A 26,168-nucleotide genomic window follows, 5' to 3' on the forward strand; every position below is an offset into this window, starting at 1 on the left:
ATAGGGCTTTTTTCTAAAAAAGATGATGAGGTCTGGGAGCTAACACTCAAAACTGTATCAGTGATATTTCTACATGATGAACCACTCCTATTATGCGATTTCAGTCTAGTATTTTCCTTGGGTTTCCATTTGTAAACTCTGTTTCTGTATATCCCAACTTTCACTCTCCAATTTACATTTATTCTTTTCAGACAATTAAATTTCAAATTGTTCCAAAGAAGTCCTGATATTTTGTTGGAGGGATGTAATAGCCTGTGTATCAAAATTAGAGAAAGATTTTTGTAGTACCTCTGTCTCCAAATTCATTTCCTTCAAACAAGAGTGGTCCAAATTCACCTCCTTCAAATAAGATTGGTCATGGTTCAAACATGATTGTTCATGGTTCATTAAATTCAGGGGGCAAATATTCAATACTTCTTTCCATTGTCTCTTAAACAGATCATCCACTTTCCAAGCAGGAAAGACCTAAATTCTCAAGCCCCTTGGAATTAATCTCTTCTGTATATATTGTTCCAAACTGTGAACATTCCACCATAGGTTAGCTCATGTTTTGTATGCATCTGTTAACAATAGACACAAATTGGTCTTTCGCAGGCTGATTCTCCACAATACCAACATTCCCCTCCACAAACGAACCAAGCAATCTAATATTCCTGGATGCCTCCAAATCAGTTAAATTGATATCCCAAATAACAATAAATAAGTATGTTTTCAACACATTTAAGTATGTGCTAGAAATGTCAAGTAACATGCAAAATAATCATTTCGCCAAATAGTGATGGGCGAACGGCGAAAAATTCGCGAAACGGCGCCGGCGTCTCGTTCTTGACGCCGGCGCCCTTTTTTTGACGCCGGCGTCCGTTTTTGACGCCGGCACCCGTTTTTGACGCCGGCGTCTGTTTTTTCGAATTTTTGCCGCGAATTTTTGCGGGCGTTTGGCGAATTTATTCGCTTGCCGCGAATTTGCGCCTGCCGAATAAATTCGCCCATCACTACCCCCAAACACTAAAAAAAAATGATATGACTGTTTATCAGTTGATATCAGAAGACCGTTATACTTTTTCAGTTATTTTCTGTTGTTCCTATTACATTAGGAAATGAGCTGATGTGTTTAGTTGTCACATTTACTATATAATTCACCATATCAGTACAGTATTGTTCTGAAATATTTGGAAATGGTTTACCTGCAAGATCAATGACAGAAAAATATGTTTAAGTTAAAGAAACATCTTAGAAAACATTATCTGAAGGGTAACAGCTGCCTGCTGTTAGCAGCTTATGAAAGTAAAAGCCCTTTTAGCTCAAATTATATGTTTGTTTTGTGACTTATGCTGCATGTGAAGCCTTTAAAACTATTGTTGTTTAAGTGTAGCATCTACAGCGTTTAGGATTTTTTCAATTAAGCCTCCAATGTACGTAAACTGTATTGATGTTTCTTCTAGTGATATGACTTTTATTTCCTTGAAATGACCACAAGAAAGTGTCTAGTTTTTTGCTCTTGCCCCCTTTATTATACAATCCCCCTAAAGTGTGCTAATTTGTGGCAACAGTTAACAGTTATTGATCTGTGCATTTCAATTAATTATAAAATTAAATTCCAACATGCACAGAGTTTAGAAAGAGCTCGGTACTAATTTTTAATTTGAACACATTTGAAATAAGATTCCACTTATTTACAGAAATGCATTTCCTTTTCTTTAAATAAATGTTGGCTATTTAGAAGTATTGCTGGGTTTTATAAAAAGCAGAAAAACAAAAGAAACAAATATACATTGTTGTAGTGGAAAAAGGAAAGCTGGTTCAGCTGGGATGCAGAAACTGCTTGTTAAAGTAGCCCAAGAGTGCACTTATGTGTCATCAGCAATCTCAACTAGTCATTAGTGCATTATCCTGAGGATCTATATCATTAGTTTAAATTAGCTGCACTTAATTAGCCAGCTGGTACCTTCTTTGACAAACAAGTAACGAAATACAATCCCATAAAAAATGTGACCGACTTTGGTTAGCTTTGTTGTTATGTATATAAATTTCCTTTGTATTCTCTACAAGATGATTTACCCTATAATACAGCATTTTACATATAATTTTGGTTATATGGAAAACACTCTATAATATTCAAAGAGTGTTGTCCAGGAATTGTCCAGGCTTGTTCTTCCAAACCAATTTGTTGCTGCACCAGCTTTTCAAAATGTCAACGCCCATCGCTGAATGTGGCCACCAGCTTTAATCTGCAATTGCATAGTCTTTCTTCATATTGTATCACCACTCTTGCATGCCCAGTATTGCCCGCTGACCCTGTTAATGTCTTCAGTTGTCCTTTGTCATGTGCATTTCTAGGCATGCACAGCCATGGGCTATTCATTTGAGATGCAGATACCACAAGTCTAGCCTGAAGAAACTAAAATTGTCAGATGTTATATCCTCCTATGTATTGAAATGAGCCTGATTCCCTGAGAACTGCAGGTGAAAGTTTGGAAGTTAGCACAGTTGTGTAGCAAGGTATTTGTCAGTAGTAATGAGCGAATCTGGCTGGTTTTGCATTGCCGAAAAAATGGTGAAACTGCTGAAAAATTTAAAGTGTAAGGGCGTCCTTTATGCAATTTTTTCTTGTGTTTTTTTCTCAGGAAAAGGAATTTTTGTAGCAGTTTTGCAAAAAAATCTGCTAATGGCAAAAGGTGCAATTTTGCTGCAAATCCATGCATGGCGAAAAAATTAGCTCATCACTATTGATTTCCTTCTGATACATTCTTGATATAGCCTTTCTTCTCCTTTAACCTGTTCTTAATGCCACCTACTGTACCTTACTGTCTTTTTAAATAGGCTAAGTATAGAGGAAATATTAAAAAACAGTGTTAATCTTCATAGAGAAGATACAACTACATTCCAGTGCTGTCCTATTGTTTCCATACAGCTGTGCAGCAATTAAAAATCTTTTGAAAGGCCACTTCCAGCATGTGGACCTAATTTTGTCTATCATTGACCTATGACATTAATGAGTGTAGTTAATAGTATTTATAAGACACATTTCATTTGTAATCCGACATTTAGTTAATAAACAATGCTATTTGTCAACAGAATTTGTAAGATTTTTTTGTAGATTTTGCTTTTTTGCAAAATTTCTAGTCAATAGGGATGTCGCGGACTGTTCGCCGGCGAACTTGTTTGCGCGAACATCGGCTGTTCGCTTCCGCCGCAAGTTCGCGAACGTCGCGCGACGTTCGCCAATAGGCGTTCGCGTCAAAATCGTTCGACCATTCGACCATTCGATCGCTAAAATCGAAGGATTTTCGTTCGAATCGAACGATCTAAGCCATTGGATTGAATGAAATCATTCGATCGAATGGCTTCGATCGTTCGATTCGAACAAAAATCGTTCGATCGAACGATTAAAATCCTTCAATCGTTCGAATCGAACGATTTTCGGATGTTCGAAGTTCGCGAACTGTTCGCGAACTGTTCGCATTTTTTGCCGGTGTTCGCGAACGGCGTTCGCGAACACATTATCGGCGGTTCACTACATCCCTACTAGTCAACCACCTTTCTCAACATTCAACAAAATCTTGGAGCAGATTCCATGCACAATGTAAGAAAGTACAGAGATACAGGGGGCTTTGCTGACCTTTTAATATATATATATATATATATATATATATATATATAAAACTTACATTTTTAGTTTTTTTTAACAACTTGAATTTTTTTTGAGATTTATCAAAATGATGCTGCAAAAAGTCAGAATCTGAAAATCCGCCATCTCAGACCTGTCGAGGTTGTGTATAAGTCAATGCCAGAGGTCCCTATCCAAATTGAAATGAAAATCTGATTATTTTGTGCTTTCCAGGCAAAAACCTGAAAAAATTGTATGATTCAGAGAAAAAGCCTGGAAAAATCATATATGATTTTTTGTACGTTTTTTTCGGGTTTTTACCCAAACCATTAAATTAAAGTTTTGTTAAATAATAAATAAGGTCAAATCGGATATGGGAGTTTGGTCATGGATTTTTTATCAAAATATTGAGATAAAATCGGATTTTAGTAAATAACCCCCTAAATGTTTTTGTAACTCAGCAATCATATTGTAAAGTTGTTAATTATTTGCTTGTATATTTCTGCCTTTTTTACTCGTACTGACTCGCCTTTCTTACTTGGCCAATGTAGTATTGGGAAAAATGACCAAATTATGGACCAAATGTTAAGATATATATAATGGTGAGACTGGTCACTGGGGACTTTAATCTTGCATACAGTTACTTTCCATGCCATTGCAGCTTTTTGAACCAAATTTAAACCATCTCCCTTTAAAGATTTTAGTTAAATTACTTTGGTCTAATTTTGATATGTAAGCTGTGATAATTTTTTGAGCTATGGAAAGGAAATATAAGACATATACAGGTCTGGGCTCCCTTACACGGAAACCCATTATCCCAAATTACATGAAAGCCATCTTCTATACAGTCCATTTTAAGATAACAATTCTCATTTTTTAAAATTATTTGTTATAAGGAAACAGCACCTTGTGCTTGATGGTACCTAAGCTGTATGAATCCATATTGGTGACACAACAATGCTGTTGGTTATATTTTAGAATGATTTTTAGAAGATGGGTTTAGGCGTGGAGGTCCAAATCACAGAAAAATCCCTTATTTGGTTCCAATCATTCTGGATAATATATCCCAAATCTGTACATGTATATCATTCATAGAAGAGGTCGAAATTGGAGAAAACTCACCCACTTTCTATTCATTCCTTTGGGATTTTTACATATTGGTATGTAATTCTAATCTTGCATTTTAATAAATCTGCCCCAAACTATATTAAGCGCCTTAAAAAATACATTCACTTGTGTTTTCTCTTATTCATCATACATAAAGTTCTCAAAAGTACCTTAAACCCGAAGATACAGAGGAAGTACCGTGTCCTTTAAAAGGTGTGTTAAGGGACTGATTTATCAATGGCTGAATTTGAATTTTCACCTCTGTTCTATTTTTTTTTTTGCACTAAAATTCATGAATTTGAATTAGAGCTTCTAAAACTGGAATTTTAGAGATTATAATAGAATTACAGTATATTGAGAATAAAATATAATTATTCATTAAGAATTGTTCTAGCAAAATGTAAATGATTTTTTTCAATTCAAGTTTTTATTATTGAAAATTTGGAGTAGAATATGGTTTTGAGTTTTTTTGTTTATATTTTTTTCATGAATAAGCACACATTTGAGTTTGGTAAGTTTTTGAGTTTATTAGAATTTTAAATTTTGAGTTTGGTAAGTTTTTGAGTTTATTAGAACTTTAAAATATCTCACACATTTGAATTTTGACAAATAAGCCCCCCTGGTGTTTTTTTTTTTTACATTTGTTCTTCTTTTCTTTTTGTAGACAGTAAGCACTGACCCTTTTCCTGTAAAACTGCACTATGACAAGTCACATGACCAGGTCTGGGTTCTGAGCTGGGGAAACATGGATAAATCATCTCCCACATTGCAGGTATGTATTTATTTTTTCCTTTGTAATAAATTTCCCTGCATTGCAGTGGGAGGACCTATATTTTTCAAATAATCAGGTGACTTAGGATAATGTGGCAGGCAATGGTACACACACACACACACACACACACACACACACACACACACACACACACACACACACACACACACACATATATACCTTAAAGGAATTTCTGATAGATGGGGGGTAGGGTCAAAGCTGAGGGAAAATATAAGAACAATATTTCAATACTACTAGTTTAAATTTGAAATTTACGTACACATGGAAAAGGCTAGCATCAACTACTCATATGTAAAATAAAATTACCTGAAGTTAAGATAATCTTTTTTAGCAATGATTTGCTAAAACTTTTTTGTCATATGATTTGTTTTATGCAGGACAGACAATTGCTAATTGCTATACATTGCAACTTTTTTTTTCTGAAGTATCAATTAGAAACACTCAATCTAAGTTTGTTTAATTGTTTTCTTGACTCTTGTTTCATGCATGAAGAGATGCTGGTATAGATATTCAGTAACAAAATGGTTACGCTTACTGCACTATTAGGCTATAACGTTGCATTCACTAAACAACTAAATCTATATCAATAGTCATTTTCTGGAAAAGATCACTGTTTCAGGAATCAAGTATACAATCTAGTGTTGGCTTTTCTCTGACCTAGTGTATTATCTAACATGTTATCATCCTTTTCTATAAACAAATTGTCTGTAAAAAGGGTGTGGTGTTTCTTGTAGAATGTAGGATGAACTTTTTACAAGTAAAAATATAATAAAATGCATTGTTTAGAAGTAAAAATTAATTAAAAAAATAGATTGTACATACAATATGGCTTTTGGCCAGATCTCTTGTGCATGCTATGTAGGTCTTCAATGTGAAGAAGCCTGCAATCTTCCTATGCTTCCAAGTGCCTATCCAGAAACTTGACTTTTGCAATTAAATAGCAAACTGTCTTAAAGCATCCAAGCTAATCTATATGGAATGTGAATGTTGGCATCAAAGTAGGGGAAAATTGTTAAGGTATGCAGAGGAGGAGGAACTTCTATATAGTACATTAAACTTCTATATAGAGGAAACATTAAATAATTTTTAATACTTATTGATATTTTATGATCAATGGAAAACAGAAGATCACTAAGTCAATATTCTCAGTCACAAATATGGAGCGCTCACCTCCCGAATAAAACACTGTTGTTGTGTCAGGTGCTGAACCGGAAGACCCAATCCTGTCCTAGGGTCACATAAGTACATCGAAAGAATCCAGCAGCACACTGTTTAATTTGCAAAAGCGCTCAAAAGCAGAGTTCATTTAGCCCATAGCATACATAAAGTCAAAGTTTTGAGCCTACCAGGCCCTTTATCAAGGGCCTGGTAGGCTTGAAACGTTGCCTTTAGGAACGTTGAAGGAACGTTTCCTGAAGGAGCATTGTTAAGAAAACTCTCTGTAAACCCTCCAGAAAATTTCCATTAAATGTCACTGTAGAAAATAATAGCAAAAAAGGGAAAGTTGTGATCTCACTTAATCACTTAATAATTTTAAACCATTAGTTAGGGGTGTACTGAGGGTATGAGCACACAATGCATGAAGACAAAAAGGGCCTCTTTACTTTCCCATATAAATATATTTTTTACAAACAGCTGCTAAAAAATGCCTCCTATTTTAAACAAAACAGGAATTTTTTGTCCACATATTGCAGTATATTAAAGCTAGCCAGCTATTTACAAAATATCCCTGGCCAGCACTACACTACTTTATTATATATTACTCACAGGAACTTCATTTTAACTGCAAAAGGCTTTCATTAAAACTCCCAAATGGTTGCCATTTTAATTGGCCACAACTGGAATTACCTGACTGTAGTTGGAATGATGGTAGCTACAAAATGGAGCTGGTTACTGATCCTGTATCTTTGGCCCAGAAATATTCAACTCATGTTTAAAGTAAGGTGTTAGTTTGAGAAGCATAATTGCTTTGGAATAGCTCTACTTGAGATTACTGTAAACACACTGATTTAAAGTGGTGTTCTCTGGCAAGTTACATATTGATACAGTCTGGAATAGATCTTCAATTGTGGCAGTATCTCCTTTGTTCAATTGAGAAAGGTTCCCAAACTTAGGTCCTACTTTACTGAAAGCAGCAAAATAACTCAATATTTTGGTTGCTACTGTGTTTGTTGTTAATAAATGGCTTTTATTATCAGAAACTTGCCTTGTTTGTGAATCTGTATGCTTCCCCTATTGACAATTTGATTCTCCTCAGAATATATAGGATACCTTTAAAATTACAGTATACTTAGCTACAGTTTTTGTAAAAAAAAAAAAAAGGGTAAAAATGGAAAATCAAGTGAAAGTCACAATAAAGCTAGGTAGCATGAACCAAGATCTGAAATTTAAAATCGCATTAATAGTTCCAAAGGTCAATACTTATTACAGAATAGGTCTCAACTTCAAAGGCAGAATCCTACTATGAAATATCAACTGATACCATAGCTATTGAAGTAGCAAAGCTTATTGATCCAGCAGTTCAAATGACCATTGATAAAGCAATAAACTACAATCACTTGAGATTTTGACATGATAAAAAACCATCTGTGACAAAGACATAGGGGAACTTGAGGAAAAGGTTTCAGATATAAAGATGAAACTTCAGTTTTTAAATCCAAAATACCTTTCTTGTAAAAAAAAAATATCAGATGAACTTCAATTAAAAGTCAATGATCTAAAAATACAGACTAAACAAAGGACTTACTTGCTTAACAAAAAATACCATCTACAGTTTATATTTTGTTAGTTTACAAACACAGGCACAAGTGAGTCCAACCCCTAACAGATAATATCTGGGTGCAAGCTACAAAAAAAGCAGGTAAAGAAATAACTAAATTAACGTCAAAATGAACACAGACACAAGTGTGGCTGTGTTAAAAATGGATTCAGGTAAAGTCCATATTGACCTTGTCACTGAGGGTACTTGTTTCCAGACACACTGCTTGCACTTTTACATATTTACCAATTATAATGATATTATTAATATCAAGTAGTAGATTAAACAACATTTTAAATTGATGTACCTAACTTATAGAATTTTAAGACCTAGCAAACCTCTTACCTGTGCAAGTAGGATTGTCTGTCCCGAGTAGGAATGCACCGAATTCAGGATTCGGTTTGGGATTTGGACAGGATTCGGCCTTTTTTAGCAGGATTTGGATCTGGCCGAACCAAATCCAAATCCTAATTTGCATGTGCAAATTATGGGTGGGGAGGGAACTCACATGATATATTGTCACAAAACAAGGACTAAAAATTGTTTTCCCCTTCCCACCCCCATATACAAATTAGGATTCGGATTCAGTTCGGTATTCGGCTGAATCTTTCGTGAAGGATTCGGGGGTTAGGCCGAATCCAAAATAGTGTCCCAAATGCCAAGTCCTAAGCCAGACTTTCTTCACTAGGTCTAATAAACTGATTAAATAAATTGATTGATTATATTTCTTCAAAAAATGTAATTTATAAGGCAGAAAGAAAGGCCAAATCTAGTATAATTAAACAAACTGTTGGCAGCGGCAAGAAAATAGATTTGTGAATACTGCTCTCACAAAAGTTGACATATTTAAAAATCTTCATGACCTATGTACAGGGTTTAGGTTCTAGTATCCTGTGATTTGGACACCATACCTTAAGTCTTCTGAAAAACATTTAAACACTAAATAAAACCAATAGGAGTGGTTTGCCACCAATATAAATTCATGCAGCCTTGTTACCATTAAGTACAAGGTATTGTTTTATTATTACAGAGAAAAGGGGAATCATTTTTAAATTATAATTAAGATGGACTCTATGGGAGATTGCCTTTTTGTGAATCAGAGATTTCTGTATAATGGATTTTCAGACTAAGGATCCCATACCTGTACCTTTTAGAAAATCAGATTTTGAGTTAATAAAAGAAGACTATACATAGTAGACATAAAAGAAGGGGCATGCTCCCATTGTGTAAAATTGTATTGGCACCTTCAAGACTTTCAACCTTAAATTAACCATTAGATGGCACTAGTGTGACTAGTGCCACTTTTGTATAATTACTGAATTATATTTTATATTTATAGTGATTTTGTATTGAGATTTTATTTGGAATTGGTTTCTAGTTTTAATTTATGTCTGTTCATGGTATGTTTTTTGTGGCTCTTTTTGACATTTTCAATTGGTTACTGAGGGTGCTTCTGTCATTTTTGGGACTTATGGGTAAAGTAAGCCAACCTCTGATGTTTTCTTTTGCGATAACGCATCCTCTGGTGCTCAGCTGATTAACATCACATCCATCTAATGGGAATGTTTTTTGTTATATTTAATTTCCTCTCCCATCCACTTCAACTGATATAAAGAGCGTATCCGAGAGCTACTCTGTACAGCACTGAGGACGGACGCATTGGGAACATATTTAATGGACTTTTTTGATTAACAATAATTTTCTACTAAGTTTTAAGTGCAATATAGCTTTATTTGCATAAAGGTGCTGGGGATACACCCCTTCTTTAATATTTATTTTTAGACTTTGCCCTCTTGGAACCAGAAGATTAAGGAGGCAGCACCCCATGTGGAACACTTGTTGGAGCTATTGGACCATTTGCATTTAAGCCTTGGCGTATCAAACCATTTGTATTTAATCTTTGGGGTACCTGGGCTTCCCCCCCCTTTTTCTCCTTTTTTTCTTTCCCCCAGGACTTTGTCATTTATGTTCATTATTTGTTTTGACAAACAACTACTCTAAACGCTCCTCTTTTCTTAGATACATTTTTTTTATACATAGTTATAGTTTCTCCATTTTAAATTTGTAGTCAAGAAAGAAAAAAAAGACACTTTTCATTCAAAGTTGAATTTTGAGTTATTCAAAGTATATAGTCATGTACCTTTTGTTTTAATTATTTGTCTATTTTTTTAATCCTTCACAGGCTATTTACCTAATATTATGTTACTCTATCTATACTTCTACTGTATGTATGAACAGACATTGGAAATATAATTATTTGTCCGATTTAGGGGATTATTTACTAAAATCCAAATTTATCTCATATTATTTATGGTTTATTAAAAAAAAAATAACGAAACTCCCGTGCCCAATTTTAGCTTATGTACTGTATTAATAAAAAAAAACTAATTTAATCAATTCAAGGAAAAACTTGCTAAAATTGAGCGAAAATTTTTTTGGCCCTTTTTCTCGAATTGCTCTAATTTTTCAGGGCTTTTTTCCCGAATTGCACAATTTTTTTGAGTTTTTGCCTGAACCCCCGCCCCCCGAAAAAGTCAGATTTGAGGGTTAAACCCAGTGCAGATCACGAAAACTTCAAATTGAGATAGGTGCCCTCCCATTGACTTATACAGGACTTCGACAGGCCTGAGATAGCAGATTTTTGGATTCAGGCTTTTTACAGCATCAGGATATAATAAATAAATAAAAAAAAATTCTAGTGAAAAAAACTTGTTTTTTTGAGATTTTAACATTCGATTTTAATAAATAACCCCCTAAGTGTACTAGGTTTTATTTTCTTTATCATGCTATTAATTGATACTTTGTTAAAAGATGTTAAAACATAATACTTTCATAGCAATTCAATTGACCGCAAACTGTGTTATTATTTGTTAAGAACGTGTTAAGTAATTTCTTAAGAATATGTTTTTGAAAAATTATATGAATGGTGGCTATGGACAACTGTACTGTTATAGTTTAGCACCAATATTACTAAATCAACACCAGTTTAATTTGTAGGTATACTGTAGGTTTTGACCTAGAAAAATGTCAAACAATTGAAAATAACATTATTCCATTAATTTTTAATAAGGCTGACTATATCAACTGTTTTGGTAAACCTTAGGAAAAAATAAAGCTGCTTAAAAATCTTCTATAAAAACTCATCAGCTTTTATTTGAAAATTGTTTGTGCCAATATATTGCATTTTTTTTTAATTGCAACTATTTGACTTTTTAAAAAAATATTCTTGAGTATATTTGTCTAAGCATTTTTATTTTCAAATCATTAAAAAACGTAATCTCAATTTTTAATAAAGCTTCCCCAAAGAGTATGTTTTATGCTGTGGAAAGCTTAGCAGAGCGACTGCATCTCTATCCCAGTACACTTTGGCACAGGAGTTTTATAATGAGTGCAGTGTAGCATTGTCACATCAACCACTTTGTACTTTGTATCCATGGTAACAATTTCATAATAAAATTGTAATTTCATTTTTCTCCAAAGTATAATTTGAAACAAGCATTTATAATGAACACATTAACAGTATCATTTTAAATAAGATTACATTTTGAACAAAGCAGAAATAATGTTCATTGAGTTGCAACCATTTGCACGAATAAAGCACCCCCATTGCTCACAGACAGAACAATATTACTTGCCAGCAGTGAAGATTATACAAGAGTATCAAACTATAAACACCTGCTCAACTGGCTCCAAAATTAAGTGTAGTCTACTGATATAAATGCATTTTTTAATGGAGATATTTTGTGTAAAAATTAAGAATGTACCAGTTCGGTATACTCATTTAGATATAGAAGAATTGTGTGTAAAAAAGTAGAGTTTCAGGCTGATTTATTGAATTTCATTGATTTAATGAGTTCTACCCAAAGGTATGGGCTACGTTTATCAAGTGTCCCAGGCCAGGCCAAAAGGCATAAACGGGTGGGTCCACCTTCTCTGAACCTACGGTGAGCCCCACCATCCCCGCCACCTGAGGGAGTTTGAGACGTTTGAACTACCCTTCGCCTTGCGGCTAGGGGGAGTTTCGTCTACCCGGGGTTCTGCCAAAACTTCCCCCAGGGCGTAAGTCTTAGCCTGGGGTTAAGCCCAAAGGGCTATGACACCCATCCATTGGTGCACATATCAAACACAAAAAAAGATGCTGGAGTGTGTGGGTGCAATGAATTGATTGGCTCCAGCTGGTGGCCGGAAAAAGAAAAAAACTTCCCGCCCGACTAATGGCTGGGGCAAAGGAAGTGAAGCATGATTAGGCAAAAGATGCATGTGCATGGCCCCTGACTAAAAATTAATCAGGCACCTCCCTCATGGGAGCACAGCAACCCGGGTTTTATCAAGCTTCTGCTTGCCAGTCTAGGTTCTCCGTTCTTTACATAAGATCATACGAACAGACACTACCCGTGTGGTAGTGGATCTTTATAAAGGACTTTAATCAAAAGTTACATACAGTATCCTTATTGCATTTTAAGGATCATTTATATGCATGGTCTATCTCCTTTCACTTATTTTGCTATACTTGGTAAGCTGCAAATCCATAATACTAAAATATTACTGAATACAGCCTACAAGCTCATCTTATATAAACATTGCCTTTAATTTTTTTTCTTCTGCTCAGCTTGTCTTGATAATGAGATGTAAATTGAAATATTATCTGGTTATGCTAATTTTGTTTTATAGAACATAATTATTGGTGTAGTAAAGCTATATATGCTAATATGGCTTAGCTAATGAAATCACTGATTCACTGGCTTCTTATTTACATGTTTTCTGCACAGGTGTTTTACATGATAATTCTATGAACTTTGTGGTATTACATATGCTCATATCTTGCCATGAATGTTGGCATGGTCACACCTAAAGGAGATATGGCTTCCTTTTGGGATATTTTTTCTCACCTTCTGAGAAAGGTGAGAAATAAGCAGGGGGGGGGAAGAAATAAGCAGGGTAAGAAAAAGCAACATAAGGTTGCAATTTTCAGGCATCTATAGACCTTTATGTTTATGACTATGATCTACCCATGGCAGTGCCTTTAGGTTTTCACTCTTAGGGTTCAAGCACATAGGCAGATTCGGGGAGATTTAGTTGCCTGGTGACTAATCGCCTCTTCTGCGAGGCTACAATCTCCCGAACTGCCTTCCCCCTGGCTACGGCTTGCTATAATGACAAAACGCCAGTGCCAATGCACTCGCGGTGCTTCGATTTCCGAAGTTGCCTGAAGTTGCCTCACGAAGAAACTTCGGGTGACTTCGGGAGTCAATTTGTGCTGGCGTTTTATCATTATAGCAGGCAGCAGGCAGGGGGAAGGCAGTTTGCGGAGATTGTTGCCCCGCAGAAGAGGCCAGACGACTAAATCTCCCCAAATCTACATGTGTGCTTAAACCCTTAGCAAAACTACATGGCGCTTGCACTAATGTAAAGAGGATGAAAATACCTGCTATGCCTCGCAAAAGAATTATTGTGTTTACACTTTTACAACTCTTCTTTGCTAATTTAAAAATTGGGTGAAGCACTATGAAAGAATTTTCTTCCAATAACAAAAGAAAAGGTAATAAAACTGTAAATGGCAAGGGCACAAACAATCTAAATATTAATCTCTCCTCCGATGATTGATGATTTTGTGTTTTCATGAACTTTTACACCAAGCAAAACACTGTTTACTAATCGCTAATTATGAGAGCACAATTGCTGTTCTTGTTTTTATATAATGAAAAACAAACTTAAATTCTGTACAATACTCCAACTCATCTTTTTAACAGTATGCTACATATTCAATATATTAAAATATTATAGTTCTTTATATAACGTCCAGGAACCAGGTTTAAAGCTGCAATAACCAAGTTAATGAAATTAAAGAAATCAGCAGCAAAATACCTTTTATGACTAAAAAATCATGACTTTTTGTCACACAAACAAGGAAGTAAAAAAATGTTTAACCATGCAATATGCACACAGTTCTCTTCCACATATGCAAATTAGGATTCGGATTTGGTTCTGTATTCAGCCAAATCTTTCACAACAGATTTGAGGTTCGGCAGAATCCTAAAATATTAGATTCAGTGCATTCTTGCTATAATTGTCACTGTTTTATTGTTTAACTTACTCTACTGAATGACAATGCACTGTTTCAATGGTATTGTTTGCTAAAACAAAAATAAAAGAGAGATTGTAAAAAGCCTTAACAGCTGGCCTGTAAATATGAATTCTTTCAAGCAATATTCTGGGAAGAAAATCATTATAAACGAAAATGTAAGCTGCCTGAGATTATTGTTTGTTGTTCATCATATCAATTCTGATACAGTATGTAATCCACACTATTATTTAGAGGCTATCCATACCTTTTTCTGTTTAAACCCTGATTACATTGCATCAGAATATACCAAGTTTTTTTAGATGCTTACATCAAAAAATGCTAGCTTGTGAACTGAAAATATTAGTGGCTGTTTCAGTTTCTATCAGGTTTGAGTTGCAGTGTGCAGCCATTCCCCATGGACATAAATACTGCAGGCATGGACACTGAGGCATGCTCTTGTACAGCTTAGTGCTCTTGCACTTCTTTAAGGAGCATAGTAAATACCCTCATTGACAGCTATGTCTTAGATCCCTATGTATGTTGGTTTAGCAAGCCCCCAAAATAAAATTAAATCAATAGTTCCTGTTAAAAGGTATGTCCAAAACATACCTTCCGTCCTTCTTTTTGGCTTCGGACATATATTGGCAGTGGGGACACTGTGGACAGAGCACCCAGAGGGATATGTGAGAGCAGCTCCATGGGTATGTGAGTTTGCAACTTGGTTGGGTTGAGGCGCCTGTTTAACGGTACTTAAAAATCATAGACCCCAATGAAGGTGAAAACATTGAACTAAATAAAGGTTTTTACATATATTTTTTTTTTTTGCAAAATCCCTTGAGACCCTTTTGGCAAAAAATAAAATATAGTGCTAATATCTTCCTGTCAGTCATCTTTTTTTCTTGGGTGATGTACTGTAGAAAGTAATTGTATGAATATTGCACAAATGGTAATTTTGTGAGAGAATTTACCTTTTATGATACATAAAGAATGGGACAATTTAATAGATTGCTTACTGGGTTAAGTAGTACATTAGTAGAAGAAACAGCACCATCCAGGTTTAAAAAACCTTTATCTGCAACACATGGCACATCCATGACAATTCACAATGATTCAGGCCTGAGCATGGGCTGTTTTGGCTGTTTCTTCTACTACTGTACTACAAAGCAGTTGGCAAGTGGACAATGTGTAATGGGCACCAGTGTCTTAGGGGCAAATTCACTAAGATTCGTAGTTGCGCCAGGCGTAACTTCGCCGCACTTCGCCAGGCGTAGTTTCGCCAGCGCTCCGCAAATTCACTAAAATCCGAAGTTGCGCACAGGGGTAGCGTAAGGTTGCGAAGTTGCGCTAGCGTTGATTCGCTAAGCGAAGCAAAGTTACGCTAGCGATGGTTAATTTGCATACGGCGCCAAATTCAAATTTCAATGGAGGAATACGTAGAATCACTACAAATGCCTGGGAAACCTTCAAAACATCAAATAAAATTTTTTTTTTTGCCCTACACATGTGCCCACTGTATAGTTAAGTTGCCATGAGTTAGGAAATGTAGGGGGGAAGGAGGGGAGCCCCAAAAAATTTTTCGATCTTTTTCAGCCTATCACCCATAATATAGAAAAAACGCCAGCGTTTTTTGGGACTTAGAAAAAATTTGAACTTTTTTTGAAGCAATCCCTATCTACTCTATTGCGTTTCGCCTGGTCTGAGGTGGCGAAGGAAGTCTAGCGTAAAAGGTAGCGTTCAGTACACTGCGCGCGTTGGTGAATTTGCGTAGTTACATCCATAGCGAAAATTCGCCAGGCGTAAGGGTGTGAAGTAACACTAGCGAATTTACGCCAGCGTTCGTTAGTGAATTTGCGAAGTAACGAAAAATGCCCAACGCTAGCGAATTGATGCTAGCGTTAGCCGCTTCGGCGCTTAGTGAATTTGCCCCTTAGTTGGAAGGGAATTTGGAAGGGAAGTTGGAAAAGAATTTGGTGTCTTAAAAGAAGGGAAGTGATGGTTCAGTAACGTACCTGTATATGTGATGCACCTTTGTCTAGGAAAAAGTATTTCTTAAAAGGAAATCTTAAAACCATTTCTTTTAAAGATTTATATTTACCTATTTATTTTTGTTTCTTTGCAGGTTATCACGCAAGCCAGTGGAAGCATTTCCCATCATACCATTCATACTCAGCCAGTTGGAAGGCAGTTTGACAGAGTTGATGATTTTTTCATTCCTGATACCACACTTATTATCAGTCACATCAGGTAGTTATTTTTAAATGTTAAACAATTAAAAAATAAACAAAAAAAGCCTGTAATAAATCATACACCGATGTCCACAAGCAGCTATGGTAAGAGAATATGGTTTCTGAAATAATCAGTTTAGTTTTGAATATGCCCTTTTCACCAATATTTTTCTCTGTATACAGCAAAGGCCAAATGAATGGAAGAGACAGGCTAAATAATGCAGTTCTCCTGCAGTAACTTTGTGGAGTCAGGGAGACAGATGCATATTTTGAATAGAAAATATGAATAAATGTGTTGCTTGGATAAATGGCACACGGTTTCTTACTTTTTACAGTTATTCTTACTTTTTCTTTAGTTTTGAGATGTTTTACCGTGTTAGCCATTGAAAAAATGCAGAACATGTAAAGTTTGGGGATACTTTTTATTGGCTAACTAAATAAGTAACTATTGCAAGCTTTCAGAGCGAACAGGCCCCTTCTTCAGGCAATATACAAATGAAAGGCTGGAAAGGCACGTCATATATACTGTTAGATTATTGAAAAAGGGTTTATGGGCAATAAAGTTACAGATAATTACAGATATTCTTACTTTTTCTTTGTGCATATATTAAGCCTGGGCATATATGTTGCAAGGAACAAACAATCTTAAACTCATCATATTCTCTCATTGATAAACCATTGTTACAATCAAATACATGTACGTCTTTATTTGGGAATTGTAATAGGACTTGTAAGCAAAAATAATGTTCCCATAAATAAATGTCATTTTGCAGTGTATCATTGTGCATTAATATACTTTTTCAGTAACAAGGTTTACAACATACACTGCACAATGGCACATAAAAAGTACAATATTTTTCCTGCTAGGGCAAAGAAAATTATTTGCACAATGCCTTTCCCACATAAACAACTTTTATTAATCACATACATTCGTTTCCAAAGATAATAATATTGTTGTGCCTTTATAGAAATGACTAATAATTAAAATACATTTTGATACATGCTTGACAATTCCATTATTTTGTAATATATCATTAAAGCCTTGTTAAAGTGAAGTTTCAGTGAACTTCAGTGAATTAAGAAAGATGTGCACATTTGTCACAGTGTGCATCTCAAAAGATGATGGGGTTAATATATATTAGTATTGGTAATTCCTACTGATAGTTACTGCTTAGTAGAACAATACTGAGGGTTTTAGATTTCACAGTTTATTCCAGGGTTGAAAAAATGAGTCCAGATCCAACACATGATCTATACATCATGAAACAAGTATTTGAATGGGTGATAGTGCTCAGAGGTGCTGATAAACAGTGATAATCACTACCACCCGATCAGAATGGCATTCAACCGTGCAAAGTGGTCTAACACATTCTCAGAAATTTTCACCGGTATCAGGATCGATTTATCTGTCAATTATGTAAAAGCTTTCTTGACAGGAAATGTTTATAAGGAAAGATCGGAGGATTCCAAACAGTTTGATATTGGCTAAATATATAAATATGTACATTTTCATTGGGAATTTCCTTGTGGTGAAAAAGCTAGACCAATCTGTATTTAAATCTTAAAGGTATAATATAACCCCCTTTTGGCCATGAGCTTATTCAGTTTGGTTGATGAAGAAAAGATGGTGCCAGGGAACTCTGCTGTGGTGCTCTGCATTTTAGGCTCACACTGCAGGGAGGGACAGGTAGGGGGCATGGAAGGCAGCTAAGTGGGACTAGTGTTCCTAGGGGGGTTTAGTTATCCTTTAAGTCTTTTTTGGTGTTGTTGCTACCTATCCTAGTCAGGGCTTTATCAAATTCAGCAACATTAGCCATGCCATTTTATTTTTTATTTTTCAAGTATCACATTTTTATTTATGATGTCTACATTTGACTTACCATTTTCAGTTCACATTATTAATTGCATGAACAATAATTTCCATTCTGTAGATTCTACCATCTTGTTACTTATTTTCTCCATCTGCTGTGATAAGAGATTTAATGCAAATCTGACGTACAGACATTTCATAGTTACATAGTTAAATTGGCTAGAAAAAAGACATCAAGTTCAACCCTTCCAAATGAAAACCCAGCATCCATACACACACCTCTCCATACTTTCACATAAATTCTATATACCCATATCTATACTAACTATAGAGTTTAGTATCAGAATAGCCTTTGATATTATGTCTGTCCAAAAAATCATCCAAGCCATTCTTAAAGGCATTAACTGAATCAGCCATCACAACATCACCCGGCAGTGCATTCCACAACCTCACTGTCCTGACTGTGAAGAACCCCCTATGTTGCTTCAAATGAAAGTTCTTCTCTTCTAGTCTAAAGGGGTGGCCTCTGGTACGGTGATCCACTTTATGGGTAAAAATGTCCCCTGCTATTTGTCTATAATGTCCTCTAATGTACTTGTAAAGTGTAATCATGTCCCCTCGCAAGTGACTTTTTTCCAGAGAAAACAACCCCAACCTTGACAGTCTACCCTCATAATTCAAGTCTTCCATCCCTCTAACCAATTTAGTTGCACGTCTCTGCACTCTCTCCAGCTCATTTATATCCCTCTTAAGGACTGGAGTCCAAAACTGCACTGCATACTCCAGATGAGGCCTCACCAGGGACCTATAAAGAGGCATAATTATGTTTTCATCCCTTGAGTTAATGCCCTTTTTTATGCAAGACAGAACTTTATTTGCTTTAGTAGCCACAGAATGACACTGCCCAGAATTAAATAACTTGTTATCTACAAAAACCCCTAGATCCTTCTCATTTAAGGAAACTCCCAAATCACTGCCATTTAGTGTATAACTTGCATTTATATTATTTTTGCCAAAGTGCATAACCTGCATTTATCAACATTGAACCTCATTTTCCAGTTTGCTGCCCAGTTTTCCAGTTTAGACAAATCACTCTGCAAAGTGGCAGAATCCTGCATGGAACCTAAAGTTCTGCACAATTTAGTATCATCTGCAAAAATAGAAAGAGTACTTTCAATGTCCACCTCCAGGTCATTAATAAACAAGTTGAAAAGCAAGGGACCTAGTACAGAGCCCTGCGGTACTTCACTAACAACACTGGTCCAATTAGAAAATGTTCCATTTACCACTACTCTTTGTAGTCTATCTTTTAGCCAGTTCTCTTTCTAGGTACAAATACTATGTTCCAGGCCAACATTCCTTAATTTAACAAGTAATCTTTTGTGTAGCACTGTATCAAATGCTTTAGCAAAGTCTAAGTAAATCACATCCACTGCCATCCCAGAATCGAGGTCTCTACTTACCTTCTCATAAATCATGTTAGTCTGGCAAGATCTATTACGCATAAAACCATGCTGGCACAAACTCATAGTAGCTGGTATCATATAACCAGCAGTGATGTTTGATTCATATTCTTCAGCTTTATCTGTAAAATTACCTTGTTATTAATTGACAAAATATGCAGTTGTTGTCATGTTAGGGTAGCCCTCATATTTCCAAAGGGCACAGTCAACCCAGTGTTCTTCCTTTATTTTGGAACTTTTGTTCATAATTTTTCAAGAAGTCTTTTAATCATTATGTGCATATCTGTAAGCCATAACATTAGTTGAAGTTTTGACTGGATGGGGATTATTTAAACTTCTTGCGACACTATATGGGGCATTATGCCATATTGTAAAGTGATTTTTCTATGGCATGGTTGCAGAGTGCATTCCAGACAGACACACAGACCATACCAATTAAAATGCACAGATGATATTTGAATGAATAACTGTCCAAACTGGACACTGATCTGAAATATAATTTTTATATTAAGAATCGTTACTATTGTGTTTGTGAGTATATAGGCAGAAGGATGAGCTCTGTGGTGGACCTTCACTTTATACATTTTACTCACATTGCCTGCTAATTGGCAACAGGATTTTGAAACCTTATAATTATACCATTGGTGATACACAATGGGAGTTTTCCCATATGGTACATAAAGGTTTACTCAAAATTAATGTGAACAAGACGCCAGGGCTACATGGAATACACCCTAAGGTACTGAGAGATCTTAGTTCAGTTTTAGCCAGGCGTCTATTTACGATTTTCTCCGATTAATTTTCAACTGGTAATGTACCTCTGGATTAGAAAAAGGGTGATGTAATTCTTATATTTAAAAAGGGATTATGATCTCAGCCTGGCAGTTATAGACCAGTACATTTGACATATGTGGTTGGCAAGATATTTTAAGGCTTGTTAAAATTATGTTCTGGAGAATTGCATAATATGAGCAGTTAAGCATGGCTTAACTTGCTTTTGCTTTTGATACAGTGCCCCACAAACTGCTGCTTTCTAAACTAAGGGCTGTTGGTCTTAGTAAAGTTGTTTGTACATGGATGGGAGACTGGCTACAGGTTTAGGTACAGATGTTGGTTGTTAATGGTACATTCTCTACTTGAAGTAAGGTGCCGTAGGGTTCTATATTGGGTTTCTTTTTATTCAACTTGTTTATTAATGACTTGGTGGAGAGTATTGTAAGTAATGTATCGGTGTTTGCAGATGACATAAAACTATACAGCCCAATTAATTCCATCCAGGATACTGCATCCCTGCAGCAGGATCTTGACAAACTGGCAATTTGGGCCGCTAAGTGGCAGACGAGATTCATTGTTGACTATGATTCATGATATAATAATCTCTCTAATGTTTTATTTATGAGTAGGTCCTTTCAGCATACATGAGGTTCCATCTAAATATTTGGAAAGCATTTTTTACAGTGAGATGTGTGAAGTTGTGGAATTCTCTCTCTGAATCAGTTGTTCTGATACATTAGGCAGCTTCAGGTAGGGGTTTGATGTATTTTTAGCAGGTGATGAAATACAGAGTTCTTAAAAATAGTTGATGCAGGGACTGGTCCACTTGCCATCTTGGAGTCAAATTTGAGAGGCTTCAGAAGGGTTTTTTTTTTTGCCTTCTTTTAGATCAACTAGCAGTTATGCAGATTTTATACAGACACAAAAGTTTGAACTTGATGGACGTGTCTCTTTTTTCAGCTAACTTACTATTTTACATTTTGGAGATTTTTCTGCCTTGGGTTAGTAAATGCATTCAATAGAAGCCTATGCAAATGTTGTGCTTTGAGAAACATTTTCATGGACATTTTATCACTGGAGAATATTTAAGAAGAAAACAAATTTGAGAAAGCTGAAAATGTAACAAACTCTAAATATATTTGTTTTCCAAGATGTATAAATACACATCTATATGAATATAACAAAACCCAATTCACACAGGTTTAAGGTGAATGATATTTTGGAAAATCATTCATTGAATATTTGAGGAAATATAAAAGGGTCAAATTTGCTGTTTGAATTAAAAGTCTCATGGCTGTACTTTCTGTAACTGACAGAGCACTTGAAAAAATTTACTCTCATTGAAGATAAAGATAACTTGCCAAACTAAGGACCGTCCTCTAATCAGTCTCAAATGCAAATGGGTTTATTTTACAGATACTAAAGTAAAATGTCATCTTAAATAAATATATTTATTTTTGAAGAACATGAACACTTTCATTACTTTACTAAGCTTTATGTAGTTATCTTGTTATACATTTTATCTCCAAGGGGCCATTGGGTCATTTTTTGGCATGAACAAATTAGATAGCAAGATGAATGTGGCAGAGAAAATATTATTTGAAAAACTGTACTGTTATATCTTAAAGCCAATAATGACGTCCAGTCCATTCCAGTTAAACCAACAACAAAAACAAAAAAATCCATATTATTATTTAAGGAGATAAATGATAAATAATATGTAAATATTTCTGGAATTATAAGCAAATTAATACATTTTTCTTTGGGACTGTACAACAAGGAATGTATTTACAGAGCATATCAAATGAGAGACTCTTGCTTAGGAAAATCTAGATTATATATTCTAGAGCAGTGATCCCCAACTAGTGTCTCGTGAGCAATATGTTGCTCACCAACCCGTTGGATGTTGCGCCCAGTGGCCTTAAAGCAAGTGATTATTTGTGAATTCTGGGCTTGGGGCCAAGTTTTATTGCATAAAACAGTATTCTGTAGGCTGCCAGTCCACATAAAGGATACCAAATGGCCCATCACAGCACTTATTTGTCACCCCCATGAACTTTTTTCATGCTTGCATTGCTCCCCAACTAATTTTACATCTGGCTGTTGGGTAATAATGGTTGGGAACACCTATTCTAGAGGGAAAAAACAAATGGATTTATACCAGATAACAAATGTAATGGTTGTTCTCTGGCTCATGTTCATCTTTCGCTGACACTGAGATCGATGGATTCATCTTGGAAGGCTAGGTGCTATAGCTGGGTAGGACTGAGGTGTATAACAGTCACTGTAAATCGATTGAGTGCATGGTTAAAAATAATGTAACACAAAATATTATTACATTTCATACATGTTGCTAAAACAACAACATACAATTTTTTTGTAAAACATGATTAGTTCACAAAACAAAATGTAACAGTTTGTGCATACAAACAGAAACATGGTGTTCTCATTCTGACCATATACCCTGGAATTTGTGTGCTCATATATTGATAATTAACTTTGCTAATTGATACCCTCTCAAAAATACTGTACATTTTGTCCAAACAATTTAACTTCAAATTATTTTTATTTATTTTTAGATACGGATTTATTCTCCACAAAGATGAGCCAGCTCTTCTAAAAATAGATTTGGAAACAATGTCATACATCAAGACATTCAGTTTGAAGGACTATAACTGCATTCCCCAGTCTCTTGCATACACACCATTTGGGGGTTATTATTTTATCCACTGTAAACCTGATAGCACTGGAGCTATTGTACCTCAAGTCATAGTGGACAGTGTGACCGATACAGTAATTGGATATAACAGAGATGTCACTGGTGCCCCTTATATCTCTCCAGATGGTCACTATCTTGTCAGTATTGATGATGTCAAAGGACTGATGAGAGTTCAGCTCATCTCAATTCAAGGAGAAATTCAGGATTTATTTGACATTCACACTAATTTGCATATATCTGATGTAGCTTTTCAATCATCATTTCTAGAAGCTCACCAGTACAATGTCTATGCAAGCTCCAGTACCCAAACTGATGTCCTCTATGTTGAGCTGTCATCTGGAAAGGTTAAAATGGTGAAAAGCCTAAAAGAACCATTGAAGTTAGAAGAGTGGCCTTGGAACTCTAAAAATCGGATTATCCAGGAGAGCGGCCTCTTTGGACAATACTTGATGACACCTTCCAAGGAATCTCTGTTTATCTTAGATGGACGACTCAACAAATTAAACTGTGAGATCACTGAAGTTGAGAAAGGAAACACAATTGTTTGGGTTGGAGAACCATAGAAACTGTAATTAAAATACAATAAAGACAAACATTTTTCTTTTCTTTTTTCCTTGTAAATTTCTTTTTTTAGTGCTTTAAGCTTTAACCACTCATGCAGTCTAAATAATTTTGCAACAAATGGTAATCTTCATTATAAAGAATAATAAATATGTTTCATAAAAAAAGGGTTTCATAACGAGTAGCTGGGATTCATACTGAAAATGAATAACTGCAGCAACTTTTTATAGCTTTCATATAATAACATGTGAACAAAAAATCAAGAAAAGAAAATGAGCTACCAGACTTTAACTTTAATTTCCTTTATTAAACTACAGTATATGTTTGCATTTGTTTGCTGAAAAGAGCAAATATGTCTGTCCTGAGGTCTTGAAACACTTTGTCAGTCTTGCCACCAGTTAATTTGTGCCTTTGGTGGAATATTTTGTATGAAACATAAAATTGGAATATGTTTAATTCAGTAGCACTGGGACTATTGATTGCCGAGGGAAGAAGCATTTCTAATCTCTGTCAAGATTTTGTACAATTGTACAATATTTGTTATAACTACTATTTAATTTACTGTATTCTCTTCTGTTCATCCTGTGATGTTTGTTTAGAATATTTTCATCTGCTTCTTGAGCATTTTTTCATTTAGATCTATGAGACAGGATTTATCACAGACATTCACATTTTTCTTCAGTACAATAGCTTTCAGGTGAAAAACAAAATATGGTGTGTTTCATACCAAAAAAATATTTTCAGCCATCAGAGATATAAATGATTGTCCATTATTAATCAGTCAAATGTATACAGCATACAAATACACTGAAATTATCTGCCACCTAAAATACGACAAAATCCATGTTGTTATTTTATATGTAGAAATATAAAAATGGAACATATTCTCATTGGCTCCACTGCTAAAATAATCAACTTTGTCTTGAGTTAGCTGATAAGATGATGAACCAAGGCCCACATTTGTTTTAAATGTCATGTTTTTTAAATTTGAGCAGAATTAATTGTACATTTCAATCTAAACTATCACCCACTTTGAATGAAATTACATGTGATGGTTTGCAAAATGTGGTTCTTTAATCAATAAATGGAGATAAACCTAAAGCAGTAAAAAATGAACACTTAGGATAACCTTTTTAAAGAGTGCATTATTTCTGGCACGTGATATGAAATATACTGATGTAGGGGAGGAAGCTGCATTAAGTAGCTGAAAATAGAATGATTACTGGTACGAACATACGTGGCATTTAGCAACATTCAGGATTAGCAACATTTTTATACCACTTAATATACCCTTTGTCAGTTTAAATTTTAGAGAGTGTTTTGTGATTATAAACTGCTAAATAAACTAGAAGGTATGAAACTAGATGATATAATGTACAGAATTCTTTAGAATTAAGTACAATAGAAAGAAGGTAAGCTAAATTAGAATTAAAAACATGTATCCTATCCTGGTTCCCTTACAAGGATCTCCAATGCAAAATAAAACTGTGTAATATTTGTTTTAATTGTGTTACTTGACTAGTCTGTCACTTTTTCATTGTTGTTCTACTACTGACACCATGTTGATGTTCTGTATGTAGCAAATGCTTGAAAGAGAATAAACCCTTATGTTTTAAGCATTGTACTCCATTGTGATATGTATTGGAATTAATAGAATATTAAGTTTTTAACTTGTTCACTTTTTTATTTGTCTATTTCATCTTAAGGGGTTGCTTTGAATATATGAACAATTGAACTTGCACTCTTTTTTACACAATATAGAAGTAAGTTTAAAGGTTAATGAAACAATCAATAAGTTGAAATGCGCAAGTACTTCTGATGCCAATGGTTCTCCTAATAGAAAACAATTAAGTTGTATTGGTATAATACTGTTTGATGGATGCCAAAAAATATGCACCTCAAGCTAAAATTATTTAAGCATTTTAACCTTAGTAAAAATAAACACAAACATTTATTGAATGCTTCTGCTATGTTCTATGTAACATATTCACTTTGAAATATAGTCTCTGCATTTATGTTGAATGGTCATGGCAAACAAAATTTAACCAAAGCAGTTGGTAACAACCAGTTTTTTTCCCACGACATTTTTTTTTTCAAAAAGCCAAAACATTTGCAACCTGAAATCTGCCAAGCTTTTGGCAGCTCAAAGTTAAAAAAAAGCAATGGATGCCAGAGAAAGTGTACAAGTTGAAGAACTCACTCCTGTTTGCCGACATTATTTAACCTGAACCTGAGCATCATTGGACAGAGTAAATAAAAAATTAATTATTTACTATATTGTGCACAT

The 26,168-nt window shown here is 35.0% G+C and overlaps 1 protein-coding gene across 2 annotated transcripts in view; it reads left to right on the top strand.

Moving 5' to 3' along the window:
* Positions 1–25,497, top strand: part of fstl5.L (follistati like 5 L homeolog) — a 286,103-nt gene extending 260,606 nt beyond the window's left edge. For both annotated transcript variants that reach the window (XM_041589323.1, XM_041589325.1), the window contains 3 exons: positions 5,379–5,486; positions 16,449–16,573; positions 23,181–25,497. In XM_041589323.1, coding sequence (XP_041445257.1) covers positions 5,379–5,486; positions 16,449–16,573; positions 23,181–23,883 — 936 coding nt within the window. In that variant the 3' untranslated portion in view covers positions 23,884–25,497. The remainder of the gene's footprint in view (positions 1–5,378; positions 5,487–16,448; positions 16,574–23,180) is intronic.
* Positions 25,498–26,168: the final 671 nt, after the last annotated feature.

Source organism: Xenopus laevis, chromosome 1L, assembly GCF_017654675.1.
Source record: "Xenopus laevis strain J_2021 chromosome 1L, Xenopus_laevis_v10.1, whole genome shotgun sequence".
Taxonomy (NCBI): Eukaryota; Metazoa; Chordata; class Amphibia; order Anura; family Pipidae; genus Xenopus; species Xenopus laevis.